The sequence below is a fragment of the Chiloscyllium punctatum genome, chromosome 42 (genome assembly GCF_047496795.1).
Source record: "Chiloscyllium punctatum isolate Juve2018m chromosome 42, sChiPun1.3, whole genome shotgun sequence".
Classification (NCBI taxonomy): Eukaryota; Metazoa; Chordata; class Chondrichthyes; order Orectolobiformes; family Hemiscylliidae; genus Chiloscyllium; species Chiloscyllium punctatum.
Window position 1 is genome coordinate 17,424,082 of NC_092780.1, and position 27,619 is coordinate 17,451,700.

Consider the following 27,619-nt stretch of genomic DNA (forward strand, 5'->3'; position numbering starts at 1 on the left):
ATAGATGTAGGTACCATCAGCCTCAACAATTGGGTAATAGGAGTACATGCATCAGATCACAGCTCCCTCCCCCCGCCAGCCCTCGAAAATCTATTAGATGGTAAACACCTTTTGACATTAACAAGGGGCTCTTGTGGTGCATTGATAGTGTCCTTACCTCTGGGCTAAAGGATGTAGATTTGGCCTACAATAACATCACTGAGCAGGTTCATCAGAAAATATGCTCTGCTATAAATATTCCTACTAAGACTGGAAAGGAGTGTTTGTTGAGATCCACTACCACATTCAGTTAATGTCACCAGTGGTGGGTGTCTGTGTATCTGAGTCAGGGGCCACAGGTTCGAGTTCCCAACTGCACCAGAGGGTGTGTCGTGACAGCTTGATTGAAATATCAAAGGCTACTCAATGGAGCTGACCTCAAGACGATTTCGGTCATGGGATGTATCAGTGATAATCAGCCGTGGTCTTACTTCAGTAACCACACACGCCCCTTGGAGGGGAAAGAGTACGGAGAGATGACCGGCCCTCCCTCTCTGGGGACGTGTGCTTCTACTCGATAGCAGCTCCGCGTCTCAAGGTACGGAGGGGATGGCCGGCTGCAGGACGTGACAGGAGCCGAGTGAGTGTTGTGCCCGATAAGGGAGAACTTCGTCCACTCACATCCTGCTCTGTTCAGATAGTGCTTCTTTTTTGGCCGAGTGCCTCCTTCTGTATTTTTTTAAAATGTTTCCCCGAGAACGCCCAGCGGTGAAGGACGCTTTTCGCTTCCTCAGCACTGGGGTGTGCTGATCTTTCAGCACGTGTGTAAAAAAAAACAGCAGGAATTTAAAAGGCTGATTAAAGACAGAAAGTAAAAATTACCTTGCATTGGCCCCCGCGAGATGTGGGAACTAAGTAAACAAATAATTCCACCCCATCCCCCGGTATCAACACGCCCCCATCCAAAATTACCGACAGGGACTGTCTCCCCTGAGCCAATGGGCGGTGTAGGGGAGGCGTTATTAGCGCACGGAGCAATATCAGGCGTTAGCGCAACTGGAGTTATTGCGGACTCTAGCACCTTCACTGCAGCCTTTTTTCAACCCAAAGCCCTTGTTATTCCCTGTCCAGTTTATTTTCTGCTGTCAGTCAGCGACTGCCAGAGAAAAGAAGATAAGAACCTGTGAGGAGAGAGTTTGTTTTCTGAGGAACAATATGCAGCACAATGATGTATCTGGTTGAATGTTGTGATTTTTCTGGGGAGCGTGTTGACCAGTCTTTCCCTCGCTGTTGGGGCCAAGTTGCTGAAGTTTGTTGGAGGTGACTCAAGCAAGGCTCCATGTCCAGGACAATGTCTCAGGCGGAGGTGGACCTAGCTGGATTCGGGCTCATCAGCTCGGCTCTGGATTTGGACCTGGATCTGGATTTGGACCGTTCCTCCCTCCTCGGAAAGGCGCAGAGCCGGCGGCGGAGAGTCGCCGCCCGAGACGGCAGGAGGCTCCCGAGCCGGTACCAGAGGAAAAGCTCCATCGACATCGAGCTGGGAGCTGACGGTCTCCTGGTCCGCCGCCCTCCCCGAGCCCCGGCGCCAGCCCCGGACAGCGAGACTCCGCCGTCCGCGGACAACGGGCCGCTGACGGCGGGCGGACCCGCTGCCGGCGCGCCGCCTGCCCGCCGGGCTCCCTCGCCTGCCCAGGCGGCGGCAGCGAACAGCTCGGACACCGAGGATGGCAGCCCTCGCTTTCCCAACAAGGACTCGGTTTCCGAGCTGCCCGAGGAGAGTAAGATGGAACCGGAGGAGAACGAGGTGGAGATGAAAGCGGTGGACACCTCTCCCGACGGCAGGTTCCTCAAGTTCAACATCGAGTTGGGAAGAGGCTCCTTCAAGACAGTCTACAAGGGGTTGGATACCGAGACCACGGTGGAGGTCGCCTGGTGTGAGCTACAGGTAAAAAGAGGCAGGGCCTGTCACATCCCCATCCCCTGCTATTAACTCCACATGCCCAGGGACACTGTGTCACTCAGGAAAGCTTCAAGAAACTTCCACAACTTCTAAAGTGCTTTTAAAAAGCATAGTCACCATGACAATGTAAGGAAGCTACAGCCAATTTGCTCAGAGCAAGCTCCCAGATCAGCAATGATTGTTTTCTTTTGATCAATTTGATTTGAAGGATAAATATTGGCCAGGTTTTCATGGGATCTTTCTACTCACTGGAGAGATTTCGAGTCTCATTCAAAGATAAAAAGATCTGAAATAAAAGCAAAGTGCTGGAGAGACTCAGCAGGCGGTGTCTGTGGAGAGAGAAATGGAGTTAACATTTCCAGTCCAACATTACTTTTCTTGGAGCTCCATGTTTTGAAGTAAACGAGTCTGACTCAAAATGTTAGCCTCATTCAGTCAGAGTGCCCTCCGTATTGAATTAAAAACAGAAATAATTGCAGATGCTGTAAATCAGAAACAAAACTGGAACTGTTGGAAAGTCTCAGCAGGTCTGGCTGCATCTGTGCAGAGAAATCGGAGTTAACATTCTGAGTCCAGTGCCCTTCCTTGGAGTTCTGCAGAAGTGTCGCTGGACCTAAAATGTTAACTCTCCAAAGATGCTGCCAGATGTGCTGAGCTTTTCCAGCAGTTTCTGCTTTTGTACCCTCAATGTTACACCTTCCTTATTGTACTGGAGCATCAATCAGTTTGTGCTAAATTCCCATTATATTAGACTTGAACCCACAAACCTGATTCCAAGGAAATGTTCTACAACTGATCCAGAGCCAATACCTCATGAACAACTGTCTTGCAGGAGGATGCTCAATGTTAATTTTCTCTGAGAATGGTTGGAGCAGTTTATTTTTATGTTCTGCTCTGGCATCTCAGCCAAGGGCAGTCTTGCTCCTAGAGCAGTTTTTAAAAGTATACATGAAATCAGGAATGCAGTTATTACTGGGTGAATTTCTGTCAAAAACACTGTGATGTTAGTTGCTGTAATGTTGCTCTTTCCTCAGCATTTAACTTGCCACTATTTAGAGACATCAGTCATTTTCACACATGCAACACACTAAAGTTAGCTGCTGAAGGGATTTAAAGGTGCTTGGACTTTCAAGGGATCTCCTCCCCATCTCTCACCAGCATTTCTAAACTTACATTGCTATATCACTGAAGTTCGATCCTGTAAAACCGAGGGAATTTGTACAGTATCTCTAAAAATGCATGATAAATGTAACTTTTAGAGTGAATCAGTGAGTGTAAAGTCAAGATTGTCTTAGTCTGAGGTTTACACTGGCTTACATGTTGCAATTATTATAAATTAAACTTATTTGTCATTTGGAGGGATATATATTGTACAGTGAGTCTGCTAGCATATCTGTGTATTCTGGAATATTACACACTTGATGATCAGGGTATACAGTTGTTAGTTATCATAGGTTTGCTGGTTAAGAAAGAGTGAACAGGAGAAAAATCTGTCTTGCCAAAATCCCACTATTGGGCTAAGCTTTTAGTCTTGTGGTGTGTGGATCTGCTTGTGATATGCTTGTATCTGTCCTCTTCTGTTCAATTATTCTTCCAGGGCTGTTTTCCACTCTTCACATTTAACAGCTCACACAGACACAGAAGAACAGCCAAGTAACTATGTTATCTCAGACTTGTCACTTGCTACTTAAAAGCTATAATATGTTGAACAAGTCAGACAATATTAACACGAAGAGAAATAGTGTTTCAGGTCATTGACCTTGCTCCTGAACTTGGAAAAATTAGAAATGTGTAATAGTTTTTGGGTCATGTATTAACTTTGTTTCTCTCTTTGCAGGTATTATCTACCTGCTGAATATTTCCTGCATTTTGTTTTTACTCCAGACATCCAACATTTGCAATATGTTGTTTTTCAATTAACTTGATTGGTTAGTAAAATGATTTTAATACCAAATTCATTCCTAGGGAGTGTATTTTGTTTGGCTGAAGGTGAAAATTAATTTGTTAACCAAGGTCAAACATAATTAATACTAAATTAAGACAAATGAAACTAATTATTGTTTTATTTTTAACAGATCATTTAATACATGTGGAAAACGCCACATGTAAACTAAGAAACCATTGCAATATTCAATTTATTGCATGCATTTGTTAAGCCAAGCTCACTATTTTTTTTCACGCTAGTTCAAAAGGTTACAAGAATGTAGAGTACACTGTCCTAAATGACCTTCAATATAAAGTCAAAGTGTTCAAAAAGAAGACAGCTATTCAACTCTGGAAATAAGAGTCTTGGGGTTATTTTTAAAATTATTCCAAATGAAATGATACTGGTCCCTTTCCATTTTGAAAAAGAGACAAAAAGCAAAGTTAACTTAGCTGATTTCAGTTAAATTATATGGTTTTCTGCACACTCGTTCAACTTAAATGGTGAACCTAAACATACAAGGAATTGAGATTGAAAAGATAGAGCTGCCATGGCTGGGAAAATAGTGAAGCAGGTTTAATCTTCGGATGATAGAATCTCCATGCTGTGGAAGCAAGCCATTCTGACTCTCTGAAGGGCATCCATTCCAGACTCCTAACCCTGCATTTCCAATGGCTAGTCCACCTAACCTGCAAATCATTGGACTGTGGAAAGAAACCAGAGTACCCAGAGGAAACCCAAGTAGACATGGGGTAGAATACACAAATTCCACACAGACAGTTGCCTGAGGGTGGATTTGAACCCAGGTCCCTGGCACTGTGAGGCAGCAGTGCTAACCATTAAGCCATCATGATGCCCTCTGATTAGTTCAGATTCTTTCTCACTGCACTGAAGAAATAATTTGACCTAAAGTAAAGGCTTTTTGTTTGCTTGATTTGTACTTAATGCAATAAAATGTAACTGTTCAACGGCATTTCACTTTAAATCTCTGATCAGGTCTTAATCATGGTAAAATTGGAAATATATATTTATATACTTCAATACAGCAGAACGTAATGCTGCTTGATAGTTCACTACAGCTTTGCAATGTGAATTAAAACATTTATTTGAAAGGCAAAACATATATCTCGTGTTTTAAGTTACTGGTTGGGCGATCTTGTATGGGTTATTTCCCCTGTGAAAACATTGCACGTAACTCACTGTTATGTCAACAACCTCACTTTGGAAATAAAAAATAATATACAATGTAGGCATTCATTCAGTATATTCTATGAATAGAGAATCTCATATCTGGAAAACTGTTGAAGTTTTGTTGGCTAGTCAGGTTCAACCATTTGAGTTATATTTCTGAAAGCAACTGTTATTTAACTAAAATCATTTCAGTTAGTTCATCTTTTTATTTATTTTCTGCAAGAGATAAGTTAAATTTTATACCTTAAATATGCTAATCAGCCTGAATTAAATAGTGGTCCTTTTCATTACTGGCCAAATGATAGTGTTAATGTTACTGAAGTTGTGAGTCAAGTAGCTTGTCAGCTGATTGACAAAGTATGCAACTTTGTTTTGTTTTGTACTGTCCTTGCCTAACGTCGTGCAATTTCTCATTTGAAGGAGTAATACAATCAATTATTTAGATGTGATTATATCCCCGATTTGTTTTGCAAAGCCTGCATCATGTTTCCTGTTCTCTCACGCATGCTTTTCCATCTATGTAATTTAGCAAGCCATTGGCTATTGAAACGTGTTGGTTTCTTGCCAGATTGAGGTAAACTGAACAAATACCTTAATGTTACAAAGTTTCAATCCAGGGTTCAAAGCTCTAAGGAGTTTAGTACATTTCTACATGAGTACTAAGGTCTCCTTGTAAAACCTTAATCACCGTGGTAGCTAATTAGGTTGTGAAATCACATGTAAATAATTCACTTAGTATATCTGACCTACAAAAGTGCCTTCTGTGCAAAGTTACTACACAGTCAAGCATTCTAAAGTTTGGAAAGTACAATTTTGGAGCATTTACCTATCTACAGCTGTGGTATGGGGGAAATGTGTGAACCAGCACCACTGCCTATGCTCTCATTCTTTCCCAAAATCTGTTCACGTTCTCCTGCCCTTTTCCAAGCACTCAATCAGAGAGATTGCATCTTTCCATTATTCTTGAATCCTGACTTTCTTTTGGTACCAACTCCAATATTCTGCAACACCCTTGTGTTACCTCTGTATCCATTTTGCTAATGCACATAAAGTAAATGCTGGCACCCCATAAATAATTATTAAATCTATGAAACAAGTGGCTGATGTAAAATCCAAAGCAATGGATGATGTGAAGGTTGTTAAGTACAGGGAAGGATCAAAATGCAGACAATAAAAGTAGTGTTCTTACCCTATGTATACAATAAAGCAGAGAATAATTATAAATATTTCAGGGAAACAGTAAAATTACTGCTTTAGTTTTAATTATTTGCATCTCCCTCCAACTTCTCTCCTTACTCCTCCTGCCCTGAAAGCTACAGTTGATAAGGTGTAACAACTCTGCCAATATAATGCCTAGCAGATGTCGCAGGATTCACTGTTTTAAATGGAAATGTGATTTAAACTTTGACCTTGTATTGTAACTTAATTGAAAAATTCAGGTTTCATTTCTGAACAATAATCTATCATCAACTGTGTTTTTGCAGTGAATTCCAAATGTTTAGATTCTTGCCCAAATTTATATCAATCACGTTAACTACAAAGTTTTAATTTTCCATGAACATTGGCAAGTGAATAAATGCTAAGATCAGAACTAAAGATGGAAAAATAAGAACAATTTAAGGCTGCAATAGTGTTAGACTGAGACTAGTACTTTCCACCTCCATTTGTAGCCCTTTACTAAAATACACAATTACCTGAGTCTGACCAGTAATAACTGACTCCAATGCATTTAAGATTCTATGGATTAGCAGAGCTCACTTCTTTCTAACACCAAATGTTTAATATTTTATTCAAAGTTTCAAGACTTGTAAGAAATCTCAACTGGGCACAGTCTTGTTCTGGAATGAGTTATATTGCTCCTAGTATGAACTAAAAAAAAAGTCAGAAGATATCCTTGCAGCAGGGTGGGAAGGTGGAGGTTCACTATTTCTTGGTTTTAATTTGTAGTGTGTTAGGTTGGGACTTGGTACCCTTATTATACTGCCAAGAATAGGATCAGTTTGTTCCACTTCATATCAGTGCCAGAGTTGAAATATAATTTTTACTTGAAGAATGGAAGTATGAGGAGGTGATATTTTTACAGTAGCCAAATCATCACTTATTGAAATTTGAGACTTTTTTTTTCTTTAGGAAAGAGACGTTGTTGAAGCTTTTCTTCATGTGCTTATCAGAATGGACTCAAGAATGGCAAATTTAAAAGAGAATAACAACATATACTGCATCAGAAATAGGCTGCTGATTGTTTATTTGTTTGTTTGTTTGGCAGGTCATTCTGATTGAGACCTTGCTGTTGAGATTGACACTTATTCCCCATGTTTTTGTTTAATTCAGCAGAAAAGAAAGTTAGTGCCTTTTTTGAATCTTGTACTTGCTTTGTTGGATAGTGGGAAACATGAGCCTATGAATATCTCTTTGCTCTGCCAAGAGGGATGCTAAAACAACATAAGAACTCTTCTCCCTGGTTAATTTCCCATGTCTTGTCGGATGATGTGATCGATTCATTGCTGATATGATATTGGGTGCGAGCATAAGTCAAGACTGGCTTTAGAATCTAGCCTCCACAGCCAATGTTGATTTGTGTTTAACCTTGACTTCACCATTCTGTGCTAAAATAAAGTTTTGACAATGCCTCACTTTAAGTAATATTGGAGTTTTGAGAGAGTACAGGGTACAGAAAATTGGAAAACCATTCATGTCTGCACTGCTCAATAATGCATGGAGACAGTATTTACATGTGTTATAGAAACAACGGGAAGCATTTTGCATATGGACTGGCTGGTTAAAGAAGCGTTGAAGTTGTTTTATGAGATCTAAATACAATAGAGATAAATAAAAGTGGCAACTCAATGAAGAGGGAAACCATTTCAAAGAGTTAAAAGGTAACTGGCTGTTTTCAGAAGGTAAAGAACATTTATGAGATGGAGCATTGTACTTTATTTAAAGATAATCCTAATCAATCTGTCTCTTGAATCCACTCCTGAAAACTGTTGCTTTTGCTGGGATATGGTTCCACAATTGCCAAGTGCTCTACACTAGCAAGCTAAAGTAGCCATTGTTCATTTATAACCACAACAGTGACTTTCAGCACTTTATTTTTGTTGAGGGCGCCATAAGCAAACTCACTACTATCCTCCCTTGATGTTCTCATATGCTCATTTACGCAGGTTTGCTTGTGTATCATTCAACAGCAGAGATTTTTTTAACATATGCCTATGAATCCTAATTGTAAAGATACATTTACTGCAAGTAATTCAACAAAGATTTGCGAGCTCAAACCCAGAATCTTTCTGACATTGTACGTACATTAGCTGAGCTATCAACAGACCCAGTGCAGTCTCTCTTCAATCAGTACCCTTTCATCTGTCTTCACACTCTCGTATCTTGGCATGCAGGAAGATTAGTATGTGACATTCTCCCAGTAGCATTTCAATAAGCTAGTGCATCCTCTGGAATGTTGATCAAACTATCTATGCCTCATTCTAGAACATGATGCGGAATGCAATATTTTCCTTTTTGTTTTTGCTTCTGTGAAAGATCTCCACAATGGCTCAGTAATTTGTTCATGTTTCCAATGGCTGTGATTTAAGAGGTTACGAGGCACAGTACTGGGTCAAATGGATTGAATGTCCACAATTTGACCAGAAGAAACATCTGCTTTCTCATGTTTTGCAAGCACCAAGTACTTTAGTGCTACATACATGCAGGATCACTTCTGTATTTCACGATTTACATGAAAATGGTAATTGGCTATTGAAGTAACAAAGTAGATTGATGAGGGCAGAGCAGTAGATGTGATCTATATGGACTTCAGTAAGGCATTCAACAAGGTCCCCCATGGGAGACTGATTAGCAAGGTTAGATCTCATAGAATACAGGGAGAACTAGCCATTTGGATATAGAACTGGCTCAAAGGTAGAAGTGGTGGTGATGGAGGGTTGTTTTTCAGACTGGAGGCCTGTGATCAGTGCTGGGCCCTCTACTTTTTGTCATTTATGCTCGCATCCAAATTATTTATGTAAGAGGTACAGTTAGTAAGTTTGCAGATGACACCAAAATTGGAGGTGTAGTGGACAGCGAAGAGGGTTATCTCAGATTACAACAGGATCTGGACCAGATGGGCCAATGGGCAGAGAAGTGGCAGATGGAGTTTAATTCAGATAAATGTGAAGTGCTGTATTTTGGGAAAGCAAATCTGAGCAGGACTTATACACTTAATGGTAAGGTCCTAGGGAGTGTTGCTGAACAAAGAGACCTTGGAGTGCAGGTTCATAGATCCTTGAAAGTGGAGTCGCAGGTAGATAGGATAGTGAAGAAGGCATTTGGTATTCTTTCCTTTGGTCAGAGTATTGAGTACAGGAGTTGGGATGTCATGTTGCAGCTGTACAGGACATTGGTTAGGCCACTGTTGGAATATTGCGTGCAATTCTGGTCTCCTTCCTATCAGTAAGATATTGTGAAACTTGAAAGGGTTCAGAAAAGATTTACAAGGATGTTGCTAGGGTTGGAGGATTTGAGCTATATGGAGAGGCTGAACAGGCTGGGGCTGCTTTCCTTGGAGCGTCGGAGGCTGAGGGGTGACCTTAGAGGTTTACAAAATTGAGGGGCATGGATAGGATAAATAGACAAAGTCTTTTCCCTGAGGTCAGGGAGTCCAGAACTAGAGGGCATAGGTTTAGGGTGAGAGGGGAAAGATATAAAAGAGACCTATGGGGCAACTTTTTCACGCAGAGGGTGGTATGTATACAGAGTGAGCTGCCAGAGGATGTGGTGGAGGCTGGTACAATTGCAACACATAAGAGGTTTTTGGATGGATATATGAATTGGAGTGATATAGGCCGGGTGCTGGCAGGTGGGACTAGATTGTGTTGGGATATCTGGTTGGCATGGATGGTTGGACCGAAGGGTTTGTTTCCATGCTGTATATCTCTATGACTCTATAAATGCAAACAGCAGTGAAATGGAACTGGTATGGAGTAGTGAAATATCTTTGCATTGGTGTATCTACTCTTTGAATATAATCCATGGTTGCATGGCAAAAATTTTCTTGCTCTGCCAGTTGTACAATTATAATTAAATGTCAGCTCCTCCTGGGCATTACATAACATGAAAGTGGTCATTAATGGCACTAATCTGCAACCGAATTCTTTTGTTCTGCAGTTTTACGAATCCAGGGGATTGGGTTCAAAACAGACTGCTTTCTGCTCAATCAATGTCAAGAACTATCTTTAGGCTTGGGCTTCTTTATGACATTGGCATTTTGTCTTCATATATAAATGCACAATGCACAGTATTCAGAGACCAACCAGGCTCTAGTCTTTCTGTTACATTATTGAAAGTCTAATAGGTGAACTCTGCTGCCCGATGATGATTGCTTGACTCCACAAGCTTCTCAGCATGTGTTTCTAATGTGTGCCTGGCTGGACCTCCAGCTTCTTGCTAGCTCTCGACGCCTTTGTTTCTTTCTCTCTTAACTCCATTTACACTGTGTAGTATTAATGCTCAGCAGAAAGAAACTCCATGACATCATTGCAAGGGTGCTGCAGCGTCCTTACAAAGCAAATATCAAAAGGATAAAAACCGAAAGAACTGCAGATGCTGTAAATCAGGAACAAAAATAGAAGTTGCTGGAAAAGCTCAGCAGGTCTGGCAGCATCTGTGAGGAGAAATCCAAGTTAATGTTTTGGCTCCAGTGAGCCAAAGGGTTCTGAGAAAGGGTCACTGGACCCTTAACATTAACTTTGATTTCTCTTCACAGGTGCTGCTGAGCTTTTCCAGCAACTTCCATTTTTGATATCAAAAGGATGTCTTGCATATGAAATCAAATGTCAATCTGGAGCAGCATGAGTACTCTGTATCTAATTGTGCTGTGTGTAACCAAGGATTTGATGGAAACATGGGTAGAAAAGAATTTCATTCCCAGACTTGGCATCTCCAATCATAAGAAAGTGCTGGTAAAGTTGATAATCAAAAATTGAAACTGTGAAATGAATTGCATTGGGGTCATTCTAACATTAAACAATTAAGCAGAAATTCAACATAATTAGCTCCAACGCTCCTTTCGCACCTTGTATGATCTTAGCTTCCAGTGAAACCCATGTTTCACATAATCTCATGGGTTCTGTCTGGTTAGTTATCTTTAAGATTATCCTCTGAGAGTCTAAAACAAAGATTTTACTATCCGTAATGACACCTGATGACAATCCAGCTTGCCGTCAACATAATCCTTATTTTGTATATTGAGGTCCTTGTGAGGACATAAGGAGCAGTTAATTCATCTCTCAATTCCTTTTCTGTAACTTTCCTGGATGTAGTAACATTTTGGAGTATCTCCAGCAATTTTAAGTTGAACAAAAAACCATCAAAATGACATTAAACTAAATTTATGTTTATCCCACAAACTGGGCCAACTACCTCTCAGTAGTCAGACTGCTGAGTTATTAACTAAGAACAACAATGTTTATAACCACTTATAAAATCTGTCTGCATAGGAAAGATACTAATAGTAAGATAAAGACATTTCTATTATGAATTTAGCATTTGCCTGTTAGAAAATTTGATATTTTTCTTGATTGATGTTTGCTATTTTTGAATTGTTTATATTGTAAAGAATTCATACTTTAAATAATACCATGTAAGACATTCATAGAAATGAAAAGTAAAGGTAGAGTTGAGGCTAAACAATAACTCCATTGTGTTTTTTTTTCTCTTTTGTTAGAGTTGAGGGATTTCCATTCTGGTAAGTTTTTTTTTCTGAATCCCTTGTGCAGCGCATACCAGTGCCAAAAACACTTAAGTATTCTGCAGATTAGATTTGGGATATTGCTATGGAATTCTGACCCAAAAATGCGCCCTAACCCCAAGGAACATCTTTCATTTTGCTAATATCTAGTTGTATGTGTTTGTTCTTTTATTGTTAAATTTTTAACAAAGTGAAGATTTGCTACAAATAGTAAAGAAGTGGCGACCATACCATTTGTTTAGGTTCACAGACAACTTCCAGACATAGAGGAATTGTGCTCCAAAACATTCCATGATTTGCCCTGGTGTACATTTTAAATAAATGTTTGAAGTTACAAAATGCAGATCAGATGGAATAGTGCATTGTGCATCTGGATAGACAACAGTAGGGAGTCATTGAAAGGCATTTTGTGCCCTGAAGGCAAATTGGTATTCTAAGATAGGTTGCTAAGAAATGCATTAGTTCGGAGCTCATTATGATGGTGAAAAACAATTTTGGCCTGTTGGTAACTGGTTAAAGATCAACTTTTGCACAAGTTTGAGGAGATGGCACGATGGTTCTGTGGTTAACACTGCTGCCTCATAGCACCAGGAACCCAGGTTCACTTCCAGCCTTGAGTGACTGTCTGTGTGGAGTTTGCACATTCTCCCCATGTTCTGTGTGGGTTTCCTGTGGGTGCTCCGGTTTCCTTCCAAGTCCACAGTTGTGTAAGTAGGTGGATTGGCCATGATCGGGGGGGGGGGGGGGGGGGGGGGGTGGAGTGGTGGATCGGGGGGGGGGGGGGGGGGGGGTGGATCGGGGGGGGGGGGGGGGGTGGATCGGGGGGGGGGGGGGGGGGGGGGTGGATCGGGGGGGGGGGGGGGGGGGGTGGATCGGGGGGGGGGGGGGGGGGGGGGTGGATCGGGGGGGGGGGGGGGGGGGGGTGGATCGGGGGGGGGGGGGGGGGTGGATCTGGGTGGGATACTCATTGGAGGATTGAGTGCTGATTGGCCTACTTCCATACTCTTAGGGATTCTATGATTCTTTATTTTCATTATCCTGGCTAGATACAAGGTATACTTTGGGGGAGTTGAGTAATCTAGCAGATAAGAAAATTAAGAACATTTTTGAAGAACAATAAATACTTGATTCAGACTTGCTATTAAATGCTATGGAAAATCTCTTAACAATGTATTTTATTCCAAGATTAAAAAGGATTCTTGAATTAGACTTCACCAGTTGTTAATTGTGACATTGTTGTTGAGGGACAGACCTCGAAATAACAACTAAGTCCCATCGTGAATGTTAATGTAACTAAACAAAGAAACAGGAGTCTCTTATTACATTCTGTCATTTTAATTAATCACTGAAATTGCATTCAGATATTACAAAAAAACAGATTTTGCCATGGTGATTTCCAAGGCTGTTTATAACAAAAGATTATTTTCATGAGAGGATTTGTGTTCGAGCTGCTGGTCCATGCACATTAGACTGTCCTTGTAGACAGGAAATCATTAAGCTTTACAAATGCCAGATCTGTAAATGTTCATTAGATACTTCTTCAATAACCTTTTGGTTCTTGAATGATTAATTGGCTACCCTGGAGTCTCTTCTTTGCCCTAAAGTACAGTTTTGCAGCAGTGGAACACATCTCAGCCTGGAGCAGATCCAACACAACCATAAACAGATCCAAGCAAAACTTCTATTCAATCCACACTTAGTTCATGCCAAGCCTTCGTCATTTCTCTTAGAACAGTTGTCCCCTATTGAGTTTTACTGACTCCACAGTGCTGTGTTGGATACCTGATAGTTATTTATGAGCTTCATACTGTGAAGGAGTCTGCAGATATCCCTCATGCAGGGTACATCTTTTTAAATAAATCTTGCATCTGTTTAGTTTATTCAGTTTATTCAGTGACAGAAGGTATGATTCATTTTTTACTTTTCTCAGCCCCGGAAATATTAACAGTTAATGAAAAAAAGATAGTAATGATATATAAAACAAGTCTAACAAATTCGGGACATCTTGAGGCATCTCCCAGCCAGTGAAGTACTTTGGAAATGTCGCCATTTTTTTTCCTGCAGAAATTACATAACGGATGATATATTAACATTTTTGTCCAATTGGCAGGATTAAATCTTTATGGCTAAGTGAGTCTATATTAGAGTGGACAGGCAGATAACAAAGTGAATTGGGGGAAATAATCCTATTAGCTGTTAATGACAATTTTGTGTGTTTGTATGATTTATTCACAAATAATAGAGCAGTTAAAATTTACTGTGCAACAAGTTAGGGAAAAGTATGGTTACTAAGACTGAATCCTAACTATTCTCACCCCAGACCCTCTTCATTATATCTAACTTTAACCTGTTATTGGAATTTTAAAACACCAGCAAAAATCATCTGGAACAATGCAAACTCTGTTTCACATAAAAATACTGTGCGTAGTCATTATCTGTCTGCAATTATTGTAGTTCAAATGAGCATTCCATTTCTATTATAATAATAGAAAATATCCGTTTGAAGTTTTCAAGTTTCAGCTGCAGCTCAGTTGGTAGGACCCTTGCCTCTGAATCAAATGTTTGTGAGTTAGATTGTACTCTGGTGTTTGCATTCAAAAATCTAGGCTGCAGTGCAGTAAATATGGAGCTTTGCACTGTTGAAGATTTTATCTATCAAATTAGACATTAAACCGAGGCCTCTGCCTGACCTGCTCTAGTGGATGTAAAAGACCATATAGCAATATTGTGAACAGCAGAAGAGAGCAGTTACCCTCAGAGTCCTGGCCAATATTTTGACTCTTCATATCACTGAATAAGTTTATTTGTCCATTACCTCCTTGCAGTTTCTAGGAGCATTCTATGTACAAATTGGCTTCTAAGTTTCTTATAATGTATGTCACATATTCTCAAATTCAATTTACAAGTATTTTGAGGCCATGAAATGTGCTGTATACATGCAAGTCTGTCTTTCTTCCTAATGTCCCTCGCTGTGTGTTCTAATGCAGAAAACATAACTGGGGATCATTAACTGGATGAAATGATCATTTGATTAACATAATCATTTCCAGACCAAATGATCAATAAAATAATCGTAATTAGACCAAGTAATTAATAACTCCCCTGGATATTGATAAGGAACTTTGCCCATGATTATTTCTGATGATTTTGTTGTTCTGAGCTTGGCGTTGCCCTGCTTCCGGGTTTATCTCTCAAAATAAAATCTGGTCCTTTATATGTGTAACATCAGTAAGTTGTTGGTGTTGCATTTGGTGAATTTATGCCAGCAACACACTTTGCAACAGTGAGCTCCTGAGATTAGCTGCAGTGTCGTGTGAAGATTAATAAGCCAAGTTTACCAAGGAACCATTGATAAATCAGAAAAATTGTACCTCTTTCACATTCCTCCACAAAGTTTGGGAACAGGTGTGTGAAATAAGGAACTACTGAGATAAAGAATTTGGAAGACTAAACAGCAATTTGTTAGAGGTTTTTGTAGACCGGCTTTTTCCTCTGGTTGAAGAGTTGAAGGGCAAGAGAGTGCCCAATTCAGAATTCTCAATGGGGAAGAGAAGGTGAAAAGTTTTGAGAGCTGTTTGAGCTTTATACTAGGAACAGCTGAGGCACAGAACATTGTATCTTCTAGGAGAAGGGTAAATCAGAATGTGAAACTGACAAAGATACAGACCTCCAGGGTAAAAATCACACAACACCAAGTTATAGTCCAACAGGTTTATTTGGAGGCACTAGCTTTTGGAATGCTGCTCCTTCATCAGGTGGTTGTCAGCGGCGTTACGAAGGCTAGTGCCTCCAAATAAACCTGTTGGATTATAACCTGGGTGTTGTGATTTTTTTTTAACTTTGTCCATCCCAGTTCAATACTGGCATCTCCAAATCATGACCTGAAGGGAAACACCAGAAACTGATGCCAAAACAAAGAGAATTGTCCAAATTGCTGCTTCCTATGTGGTAGGGATCTATTGCAGGATTACAGACAACAAAAGAATGAGAAGATTTTACATGTCTGACATCTTAGTAAAAGTTATCACATATTGATTACAAGAAATTAATAAATATTAAAAGCATCCTGTGATCTCTTAACTTAATTCCTTTTATTCCTTAATAAAATTGCAATCGTGTTCAAATTCTTATACACATTTTATGTCAATCTGATTATCCACAGATTTATTGATGGAACTGAAGGCTTATTTAAAGTGAAAAAGTACTTATAGGCTTACTTAAATAAATCAAACTGACTTATCTCATTCTTTTTGAAAAGTTGACAGTATTAATGGAGCATCATGATTAAACTTGTGTTCAAAATCCCACTTAATACCTACATAGGTTAACTCTTTTTTGTTGGTTGTTTATCAGTGATTGCTTGTGGTGATTGCACAGTTGTGTATTTTCCTCCTATTGGCACATAGCAGTAAACCAGACATATCCCTCACCCACTTTACTGCTCTGTGGCTCAATTAGCCTGTAGCTTGGATTCTCAGCAATATCTACACGACCATGAGCAGGTTCATTTCTAGGAGCTATTGTGATCCTAGCTGAGATTATTACTAGGCAGGTAAGATCTCAGACTGAAATCTGGCTTAATAGTTTTTTTTTCAATTAACAAAGTGGCCGTTCATGAAATTTCAAGCATGCAAAACTTAAAATTAGATTTTATTGCCACATTTACTTAAGTATAGGAATACATCAGTACAATGAAAAGTGTACAAAGTTGCCATTGTCTGGCACCATCTTGGTTACAAAACCAGAATCTCAAAAAAAAAAGCAGCAGAAGTGAAAGAAAGCCAAAGAAAAACAACCAGATATCAAACTCTAGGTCCTATCTCCATAAAGGTTTTTGGAGCCACCGATTTCATGCATCCAGACCTAATATTGCCAATAGTGTTCATGCAATTATTAGATTGTTGTAAAAATCCAACTGGTTCCCTAATGTCTTTGAGGAAAGGAAGTCTGCAGTGCTTTTATGGTCTGACCTGGATATGACTCCAGATGCACATCAGTGGGTCTGACTGGTGACCATGTGAAATAGCTCAGCAAATCACAAAGCCATCTTCTAAGGGAAATTGGAGATGGACAGTGAAAATTAAATGAATAAAGAAAGCCTTAGTCTAATTATGAAATGAGAAATTTCCATCATTAGACGGATTTTCGACTTTCCCATTTCAGAAATCCACCATTTTAAATATTTGTTCTGACCTTTCAACTGGGGTTTAAAGAAATCGTAGCTCTGTAATTGCTGAGAGTGAGATCTAATCATAGAATTCTGATTGAAGGAGCAGTCAACGCAGGAAAGAGATCCAATCGTCCAATCATCCTCTCATCCCGTTCTCCCAAACAGGGAAACATTTGTCAAAAAAAAACAAAGAACTGCAGGTGCTGGATATCCGAAACAAAAATAGATGTCTCTGGGGAAACTCAGCAGGTCAGGCAGCATCAGTGGAGAGAAAGCAGAGTTAACGTTTTGGGTCCAGTGACCTACGTTCAGAACTCATTTGTGATTGGAGAGGAAGTCCAAGGCTGAGAGAGAGAGGGATCATGTGACAGAAGGAGCTGGAGCAACTTGGACAGCAAACCTATAGGAAGGAGAGCTGGAAAATAAGCAGCAACTTTATCATAATATACAAGGGAGAGAAAGAAGAACCAACAAATACTGTCTTAAAAACTAGGTTTCGAGCATAATGTTGGGGGACAAAGGCAGTGGAAAGCAAACAGTTCATTCTCCATTCAGGATGATAAGTCTGACTGAACTGGATATCCTCCAGGGATTATTACTTTATCAGTTTGTCAGCTGTTGAGAATGAGGAGAAGTCTGTCCCTCTCTGTTTGTCTCCCTTTCCCTCTCCCTTTCCACCTCTGCTGTCATTCCCATCCCGCTTGTCACATTCTGTCTTCTTCCACACCCCCCTCACAATGACGGTGCTCTCATTCTCCCCTTCACTATGCTCTTTTATTTCCCTCCCCACAACCAACGCACACACAATCACATGCAATTTCTAGCCACATCAGCCTCCTTCCCCCTGCATGCCTCAAACCACACATGGTCTGTCTGTCTCTCTCGCTTTTTCTTGATTTCTACCTTCCCACCCACTAACCCTCACACTTCATGCTATCAGCAATAATTCAGTAAAGTTTATTTCCTGTTTCTCTACAAAAAGGTAACTAGAAAGTCAGCATCCTGATTGTGTCATATGGCTGTTGATTTAAGAGTTTAAAAAAAATGAGCCTAACTATATTCATCTCACGGTACTTTCACAATTCTGCCCATTTGTAGTCACCTGGAAGTATTTGCATGTCACCACACGTCATAAAAAGTGCTATAATTTTCTGACCTTTGCTGCTGCTGTGACTTTGCTATTTGGCAGTACAATGTTTGCATAATTCCTTATCACAGAAAATTTCAGACCTTTTATCTCTTCAGCCAGTCTCTCTTCCCTGTGCATTGTACTTTTAGATGAAATATAATGGATGAGTTATTTTTGCAATACTTAGTTAACCTGCAGCAAACCTGTATGGAGCATGGATACAGTAAGGTCCATGGTGCTGCCAATATTTCCATAGAACAGACCATTGGAATTCTGAAGACATGCTTCAGATGCCTTCATAAATCTATGGAATGTTTCCGTACAGTTCACGAGATTAGTCCTCGTGCTTGTTGGCTTGCTGTATCCTGCACATTTTTTCCACAAACAAGGCCTACTGATTAATGCCTGAAAGAACAGAGATGAAACTGATCAAAGTCGTCAAGGTCAGCAGGCAGTTGAGTCACTATTTGAGGAAGTGGTCACATACACAACCATGTGTAAGCCTATAAAAGGGCACCGCTTCAGCTAAATAATTGCTGTGCTACCAGTCTAACCTTCATGGTCTTCTCATACTCTTCGGTATAACATAGCCCCTGGTTATTGAGGTTTCAGTCACCAGAAACCTTTCCTATCTACTCCATTTAATACTGTTGTGACTTTACACCTCTGTAATGTCTCTTATCACACATGTAACTCACAGTACCATAAATTTTAAACTTATCAATTTAAAAAAGTATTACATTCACAGAAATCATTAAATATTCTATAACAGATCAGGGGAGCTGCAACTGTTGGCTACCTTTATCTGTGGATAAAAAATGTTTGGGGTGGGGGAGGTGGTTTTGGGATTGAAGAATTATATCCAAAAGGCTGTTTGGTTGAGAGCCAGGTTATTGAGTCAGAGCTAGGTTTGAAAATCATTGGAAAATTGCACGTAGGGTGTTAAAATGTGTGACATGCAATTAAAACTGTCCTTGCACATTTGAATGCTCTCATTAGATTGTATGCAAAAGTGCCATGTATACTCAAGATAGAGCACCTCTGAACCAAAGCACTGTCAGATTTCAGGACAGCTGTTTGGGTCAGTCTGGGCCAAGTCTGGTTGGATGGGTCAATATGCACTGGCTGATTATGTATCAGGAGCCACAATATGCCAATGGAGCCTTTTACAAGAGTCCAATTTTCAAACAATTCTGGTTTTTGGACAACAGGATGTGAGGCACTACTTAGACTATGATTTTAAAATTCTCACCCTTGTTTTCAAATCCCTCCATGGCCTTGGGATTCCTTGACTCTGTAATCACTTTCAGATACACAGCCCATGCAATGCCTGTTGTCCTCTAATTCTGCTCTTGGGGAGGTCATGGGGGGACATCGTGACCTGGTAATGTCTATTGGGTTAATAATCAAGAATCCCTATCTAATGCTTTGGGGGAGTTAGTTCAAATCCAACCTTGAAATTTGTATTCCGTAAAATCCAGAACTAATAAAGCGACCCTAATTGCAATCATTTTTGATTATCATTTTATAATTAGTTGATTCTCTCATGCCCTTTTAGAGAATAAAATCTGCCATCCTTTCCTGGTCTGGCCTACATGTAATTCCAGACTCACAGCAGTGTGGTTAACTCTTAACGGGAACTCTCTGTAGTTGCAGCTGGACAATCAGGACTGGCCCGTTCAGCGATGCCCACATCCCACAAATGAATTTTTTTAAAAATACCCAATTTTAACCATTTTTCCATTGGCCATGCCTTCTGATATCAAGGTCTGCAATCTGGAATTTTCTCACTAATCCTCTCTACCTCATTTTGCTTCTTTAATCTACCTCATTTTGCCCTTGTAATCTACCACATTGAAGTTGCCTAATTTTCCTTTGTGTGTGACTCCGTGTCAAATGTTGTCATGCACCTTGGCTTTTGCAACACATCAAAAGAGCTACAAAAATTCAATTTGTTGATATCATTTAGTGCGTTTTGCACGCACTTTTATGTTTTGGACATTTATAGCATTTTGGTGCTTTGGTGAACTTTTCTAGTTATTGTCATCCTGGCTATCTTTCTTTTAATTCATATACGTGATAAAAATGATCACTTTTGTTTCTCTTATCGGAAGAAGGGATGCATTTTACAGTGAAGTAGCTCATTTAAAGGAGCCATTTTTCCACAACCTTACATCGTGTAAAATCATTGTTGTCTTGTCAAACATGGCAACTGGTGTCACATTTACATCAAAATTTCGCTCCCTTTTTAAACATTAAAGGGCACAGTATCGGGCTGAGTGTTTAGATTTTGATTTCATTAATAAGTTTTAAATTCTGCAGTGCATTCTCGACTGCTCTTACATTGTCCTTCAAACTATCGCCTATAAAACCAGAGCCAACGTAGATTTACCTCATTCAAATAATTTCTTTGATAAGAACTATTGTACACATTGTTAATCATTTAAATAGTGTCTGATTACACCTGAAACATAATATGTTAGGCAAACATATTGATGTGCTAAATACATGTAGTTTTGAATACCCATTATTTCTGTACAGACAATCACTTTGATAAGAACATCAACATCTTCCAAAGATGACGTGACTGAAAATGATAGGAAGCAGATTGTTGTGTTGCACAGACTACTTAAAAAAAACATTTTGGCAGTCACAAAATAACAAATCTGTTTTGCAGATCCAACCGTTTTGAAGGAGAGTGGCTTGGAAAGTGACAGAGCTGAGTGTTGTGCTGGGTATCAACCTCGGGCAGCTTGTAGTTGGGGTGCTTCATTGCCCCCAATTTATTTTTCTAGATACTTTTTTTTAATCGCCTTGTGACACACCGCTAGAGCAGATGGGACAACAATCTACAGCTTTTTGGCCCAGAGATAGGCAAACTAACATTGTGTGAAAATTGCACTATAATTTTCCTTTCTACTCTTTCAAGCCAACAGAATTTGTTTAAACAGCCCTGGATGAGCCATTGTAACAAAAATGCAAATCGATGACCAGTGGAAACTTGCATAACAAAGGGGAAACTTGCAAGTTCCTCAGCCATGATCTTATTGACTGGGTGCACTGGTAGATATTTTCTAATCAACCTGATTAGAGATGTTATTGCACACTTCTGGAGCAGGTGAGACTTGAACCTGGACTCCTGGCTCAGAAATAGAGACAATACCACTTTGTGAAAAGAGCAGTACAGTTTTCCTGCCTACCCTGAGTTGAATTGTCAGTGATAGAGGATGAACCACCACAAGTTATAACAAGAAGAGGAACTTTTACTTTTGCATAACAGGGTACAATTTATTGCATGATAGAAATTGGTTTTTAAAAAAAAGCCATTACTGGTCAGGTGTAATTACAACCATCAAGAGCCAAGATGACGTATCTGTCTCCATTGAGACCATTCATAAGAACGCTTGATTCTCCACACAAAAACTGTGTGACCACATAAAATTAATGCAACTTTAACATTAACTCTTTCAGAACCATTGCCTTATTCAATGGCAGGAATACCCAGATCTGAAAAATATAGGTGGTCCTGAAAGTGGCTATTGGCATACCTGAAATGAGAAACCTGAACTGCTTAAGAAATTTCCACTTTTCAAAAACAGATCATAAAAAAGATGTAGGGTCCAGCTGGTGTGTTTATAGCTACCAGTTCAAGGACTCTCTGCAGTGTTTACCAGACTGTAGTGAAAGTTACCCATTTTATGTTTTGTGCTGACAAACCAGTGTGGGTTTGAATAGACTGGTTTGAGTGAGTGCGAGTACCAAGGACCTAGTGAATAGCAGTCTGTATCTCAACTCCTTGCCAGTGTTTGGTTAGGGTCAGGAAAGACTTAAAGCTGGACTGGTTTGTTTTCTGTATTTTTTTGACCTGGATGGCATGGGGACATGAAGAGTCACATTACAATGCTATTGTATTGCTTCATTGTGTCTGCAACAGATTTGTGAAGCTGATTTGTTTTCTGTTATATACATGGTAAGGGCCCCTAAAAAAAAAAGCCTTTTCCAGGATCTGTAAACCCTTAGCACCAGCCCTATACATAGCTTTAATCCCGCAAGTGAAAAAGTTGATATAGACAGAATGTCAACAATTTTTTGTTTTGGCAAAGTGTGTCTCCATTCAGAAGGAGTCAAGAAAACAATTGCCTTGCCTTGTCATTCCAGCATAAATCAGCTTGCCCCTTACTACTGGGGAATAGTAAATGCCATTTCCATATGCGTAGTTGGCTTCACAGGAATATTTGCAAAAGCCAAAAATGTGAAAACATTCCAAAAAAGTAGAGTTCTCTGTATATTTGGTATCTGTGCCAGGAAAAGCTATCAAGTCAAACCAGCTAGATTTTTTAATAACATCTCCACTTGAACATTGTTTTCTAAATAACATTTATGATGACTGATGTGACAACTGTGGTGTACCACAGAATGGCTGGCTGGGGAAGGTACACTTGATATTCCATATGTTTATTTACTGACAAATTTGATTGAAGCAGGGCGCATCCTACCAACCTATGGCATTTAACATTCAGGAGACCAGTGGAATGATATCATTTGCAATGAATGGAGATAAAAACAGTAAAAGGATTAGCCAAAAGATGTGTGGAAAACACAAGAGGTGTGTAATTGTGGTGGTTTCAGCAGTCGTTTTCAGCTCAGTCAGAAGTTCATTAATATAGGGGTGCAGAAAGATCCCATAGAATGAATCAATGACAGAAGCATAGAAGTGATATAGTGCAGGAAGAAATCCTTTGATCCAAAGTGCCTGCACAGGCTCTTCAAATAGCATCATTCCTAGTGCCCATCTCCTGCTCTCTCCACCACCCCTTTTGGACATTATTTCTATCCAAATCGAATCTGCCTTCACCAGACTTCTAGCAGTGCATTCCGTACATGGAGAGAACAGATTCAGTTTACAGCAGAGCTTCTAAATGTCTTTTTGCATTAATCTGTAGAGGATTCAGTTGAGGAATATCTATTATCTAATTCTGAACAGTATCCATACAGACATGGGACAAGTGCTCTGTGAGTCCACGCCTATAGTTTGTAACCAAGTTTCCTGTATGCAAGAAGCTAGTTTGTGTCACTCATATATTTTCAAAAATAAAGAAGGTAAATCAGACTCAAAGAATTCTCTGCTTGCCGGCCATTGTCTAGAAAACATTATAAGGGACATTATAAGAGCTGCCTTTACAATCAGTGGGAGACGGGAGAGGTGCATTAGAAATTCATGAGTGGCTTCCAAGAAAATGGTCAGGCTTAACAATATGATTGATTTCATTGTGGAAATGACTAGGATTGTGGATGAAGGAAATCCAGTGGCCATTGTCTACCTGAAGTTACGGAAGAAGTTTGATAAGCTTCTCATACTTGGTTACTTCACAAGTAGGGACATTCTGGTATCAATGGAAATTTGAAATGCTGCATCAGGAATTGGATCCAGTACCATAGCCCATCATTGTGGATGGCACAGTGTTCAATTTGGAGACTTTCCAAAAGTGGTACCACCCAAGTGTTCAAGGTCTTTTTAATGGCCTGGACAGTGTTACTGGGAGGATAATTTGTAAGTTTGCAGATGACACCAAATTGACAGAGGAATGTAATCAAATTCAAAACAAAAATGAGAATGTGCTAAAGGACCAGACCAAACGTTGTTTAATTACATTCAAATTTAAGATCTATGTAGTGTCCTACATATTGTTTGTGGGAGGAATTGTTTAGCAAGGGATTATTATCCATTATGCTGTGTGACCAGCTTGAAAGTTCAACTGTAATTTCTATTTGTTCGTTCAACCTTAGTCACGTGAATTGTGCGAGTTGCAGATTATAATCAAAGTATCTGCCCACAGGCAAGTAATACTATGAGGGAAAGTGTCCCTGGGTGATGGTTTTGTATATTTTAGCAGCAGATTTCACAGCAGCAGTGACAGAAGTCTAAGTAATGGTCATTGTACTGCAATCCCAATGAAAGGAGATGTGAAGTAAAATATTTTCAAATGGGAAACCTTGTCCTTAATAGAAAACTCCAAACAAGGTCTGAATGAATTAGTCGTGCTCTATTTGGGGACTTGGCAAGTAGTTTTACAGTTTTGAGATATATTGCTGGCTGCTTGCATTCAAGAAAATACAGTACACATGGACCGGAAATATGTTTCTATCAAGTTCCAAATATTTTACTGAAGGCATTTACTCCCTTGTGGTGCTGGGATTTATTATCACTGTGACATGCCATGCAAAAATGTTGATAGTTGTTTCTGTCCTAGATTTTTGCTGAATGTGGATGTTTGCATTTTACATCCGCCTTTGTCTTCTCACAGACTCGCAAATTATCAAAGGCAGAGAGGCAGAGGTTCAGTGAAGAGGTGGAGATGCTGAAAGGATTACAACACCCCAACATAGTGCGTTTCTATGATTCCTTTAAATGTTCAGTGAAAGGTCACAAATGTATTGTGCTGGTGACTGAACTGATGACATCAGGGACACTCAAAACGTAAGTAACGAGGTAACAGCATTTTCGATCCAGCTGATTTACTTCTTAGACAAAGTGCAGTGAATGGAATGATGATCAAAATGGAATGTGCCCTGGAGAAAAGATGCATGAGAGCTGACAGTTATGTAGGAGTGATGGATCCATGCTTGAAAAAATTCCAAAGCTGAGACCCTAGCCCCATATCCAGCCATTCACATCTCCCTTTAATCCCTTGTGACCGTTTGATGTGATGTAAAGTGATATTTAGTGGATTTGCAGTGTTTAACACAATGCAACAGCAAGCTGGCACTGTGTAACAACCATAGCAATTAGAAATGCAAGGTTTGCTACTGAGGCTGCTGTGTTATTCAACTGCTTTTATCTTTAGGTACCTAAAGCGGTTTAAAGCAATGAAGAATAAGGTTCTGCAGAGATGGAGCAGACAGATTCTGAAGGGCCTACAGTTCCTTCATACACGGTCCCCTCCTATCATCCACCGTGACCTGAAATGCGATAATATCTTCATTACAGGACCAACTGGCTCTGTAAAGATCGGTGACCTTGGTCTTGCAACACTAAAAAGTGCATCATTTGCAAAAAGTGTAATAGGTAAACACAATTTAAGATCTTGTATGCCTTTATTAATCATATGAACATGTATCGTAGTAGAAATTAGTTTCAGTAAATCCCACTTGTTCAATGTGGCCCAAAGTACTAAATCTCCCTCCAACAATTAATTGGCTCAGATTTGGTAATTTGTATCAAAGAACAGTAACACTGAGAAATGTGATATGAAAATATTAGTTAGAAAGTAAAAGAACCCTATTTAAGTTTGGGGTCAGAATACATTGTTAGCATTTCATCTAAGCCAGGACACAACTGAGAAAGAAATTCTGAATGCTGTCAATGGAGGGTAAATACATGGCATCCTCCCAAGCAACATCGAAAAATCAGATTGGAACTTTCAGGTTTCTCCTTACACAATAAAAATTACTTACTCTACCTCAAGGAATATTTCAAGGTTCAGCAGCCCTTGCCTCCTCTGAAGTGGATGACAGGAAAGAAGTGACAGCCAAAAATGAAGGAAACCCATACTAAATAGTGTAAGAGCAAGTGATGTGTATTTTTGGGGCCTTGCCCTCCTTTTGAGATTTGAAGATGTGGTTCCAGTGTTGCATGAGATAATTGGGAAGATGACGGCCCTGAAAGGGAGTGTGGAAATAAACCTGAGGTTGTAGTTTTAGTTCCCTGTACCAGCCCAGTGGTGTACATCACCTGCAGGTAACTTTCCCGCACATCAAACCAATTTGTACCTGGCCATGGGTTAACCTGAAGCTTCTGATGCTGCTTTCTCTTGGCTAGAGATCACTGGAATGGTTGAATACATTTGCAGATTCATTCAGTCACACAATGAAGGTGACAGAGTACCTGTGCCATTCAGTTTACAATTTGTTTGGAACTGGAGCCTTCACTAATTATCTGCACCTGGCTGTCTCCAGATCCAGATTTTAAAAAACTACTAACAGGTGGGCACAGGATACTGTTGGTGCAGCTTGATTGGTGCCTCTCATTGTTGTTTTCTAAAAATCACAAGGATTTGAGATTCCGAAGAAGAAGCACATTGCAATATTCTTACTAGTGGCAAAAAAAAGTCGCTTCCTGGAGAATCCCCAAAGTGTTATCTGACCGTCTCAATCAGAACAATAGGAAGTAAAAAAAACCTCAAGAAAGCAAGGTAAACTGAAAAGAAAATACTAAAAAAATGATTGGACATAATCCTTTTAGTCGAGTTCCTCATAATTCAGCGCTTAGTGACGTTGAATGATTACTTTTAATGTGCAAGCATTTGGATTAATGGGCATAGGATCATAGGAACTGACTTCACCATTAAAAATTGCGTGTGCTTTCTTTCAACTACTATAATATTGTACTGGGAAATATCTACAATGCACAACATCATCAGAAATCCAATGTCATAGACTCTATTTTTAAATGAGTCTAAAAAATGCGTTACTGATTGGAAAACATGTTGCAAAGCACTAACATCACTCTCGTGCAGTAGAAAATGCTTAATTAGGCTGGAATTAAAACTCCAATTTGGAGCACTTAGTATTTGGTGTTTGCTCTACAGAATCTAGAAGAGTATTAAGTTTCTTGGAATTAATACATAATCCTGCATGAGGCAGGATTTGGTGTGGAAACAAAGAAACATTCAGATGCAAGTAGGCTGTACTCGAGCCAAATGTGTTAAATTATTGCACATGCTCCTCAGTAAAGGTCAACACGTGCATATGGTTCCATAAATGTTTAATCTACTGCTAAGGAATGTGCATAACAACTCCTGTCACTTTTACTAAGAACAATGTAGAAACATCACGAACCAAGACAGAGGGACATATTCCATAGTGACCAACTGTAGCTCAGGAGATAGTGCTCTTGTGTCTGAATCAGAAGGTTGTGACTTCTTCCAAGCAGGCCACTCCACTGTAGCAGTGGGAGACTGCTGCAGTGTCAGAGGTACTGGCTCTTGCATGAGCTGTTAAGCTGAGCCAAATCCAGCTCATGTCTTATGGACCACATGTAACCCCTTCAAAATATAATAATAAGCTAGCCCAGACCCTAACTTTTTCTTATTTTAAATGTAAGTATAAAGTGTTGCATTCCAGATGTAATTTGATTAATCAAACTGTTTGACTCTAAGCAAAACGCATTTTATTTTTACACCGCAGTTAAACACAGATAAAATAAAAAGAAAATAATTATAACTATAACTCTATTGAAATTTATATATAAACTGCGAATTAACTGTTCCAGCATAGTAACATACACTTGGCAAAGGCAAATTCCGTAAAATAGGTTGTCTCACATGCAATTCTAGCAGAAGGAAGAGATACACAGCTTTTTAGCTTTAAGAAAGAAAAGAATAAAAGCTTCCACATCTAGCGTCAAGACCCCTGCAACTGCAGAAAGCTACATCTAAAGACCCACATTCTGTGGGAGCTTGACCCCACCCGTTCACGCTGTTCTATTGTTTCAACCCTTTTTTTAAAAAAAATCCCCAAGACCC

At 39.7% G+C, this 27,619-nt stretch overlaps 1 protein-coding gene across 3 annotated transcripts in view; it reads left to right on the top strand.

The window, feature by feature from the left end:
• The first annotated feature begins 898 nt into the window (after positions 1-898).
• wnk4a (WNK lysine deficient protein kinase 4a) overlaps positions 899-27,619 on the top strand; it is a 75,913-nt gene continuing 49,192 nt past the window's right edge. For 2 of the 3 annotated variants that reach the window (XM_072561530.1, XM_072561531.1), the window contains exons 1-3: positions 900-1,927; positions 24,401-24,573; positions 24,941-25,161. In XM_072561530.1, the coding sequence (XP_072417631.1) occupies positions 1,319-1,927; positions 24,401-24,573; positions 24,941-25,161 (1,003 nt within the window). In that variant the 5' untranslated portion in view covers positions 900-1,318. Of the gene's footprint in view, positions 1,928-24,400; positions 24,574-24,940; positions 25,162-27,619 lie in introns of all 3 variants that reach the window. The other variant, XM_072561532.1, reaches the window with a different exon arrangement.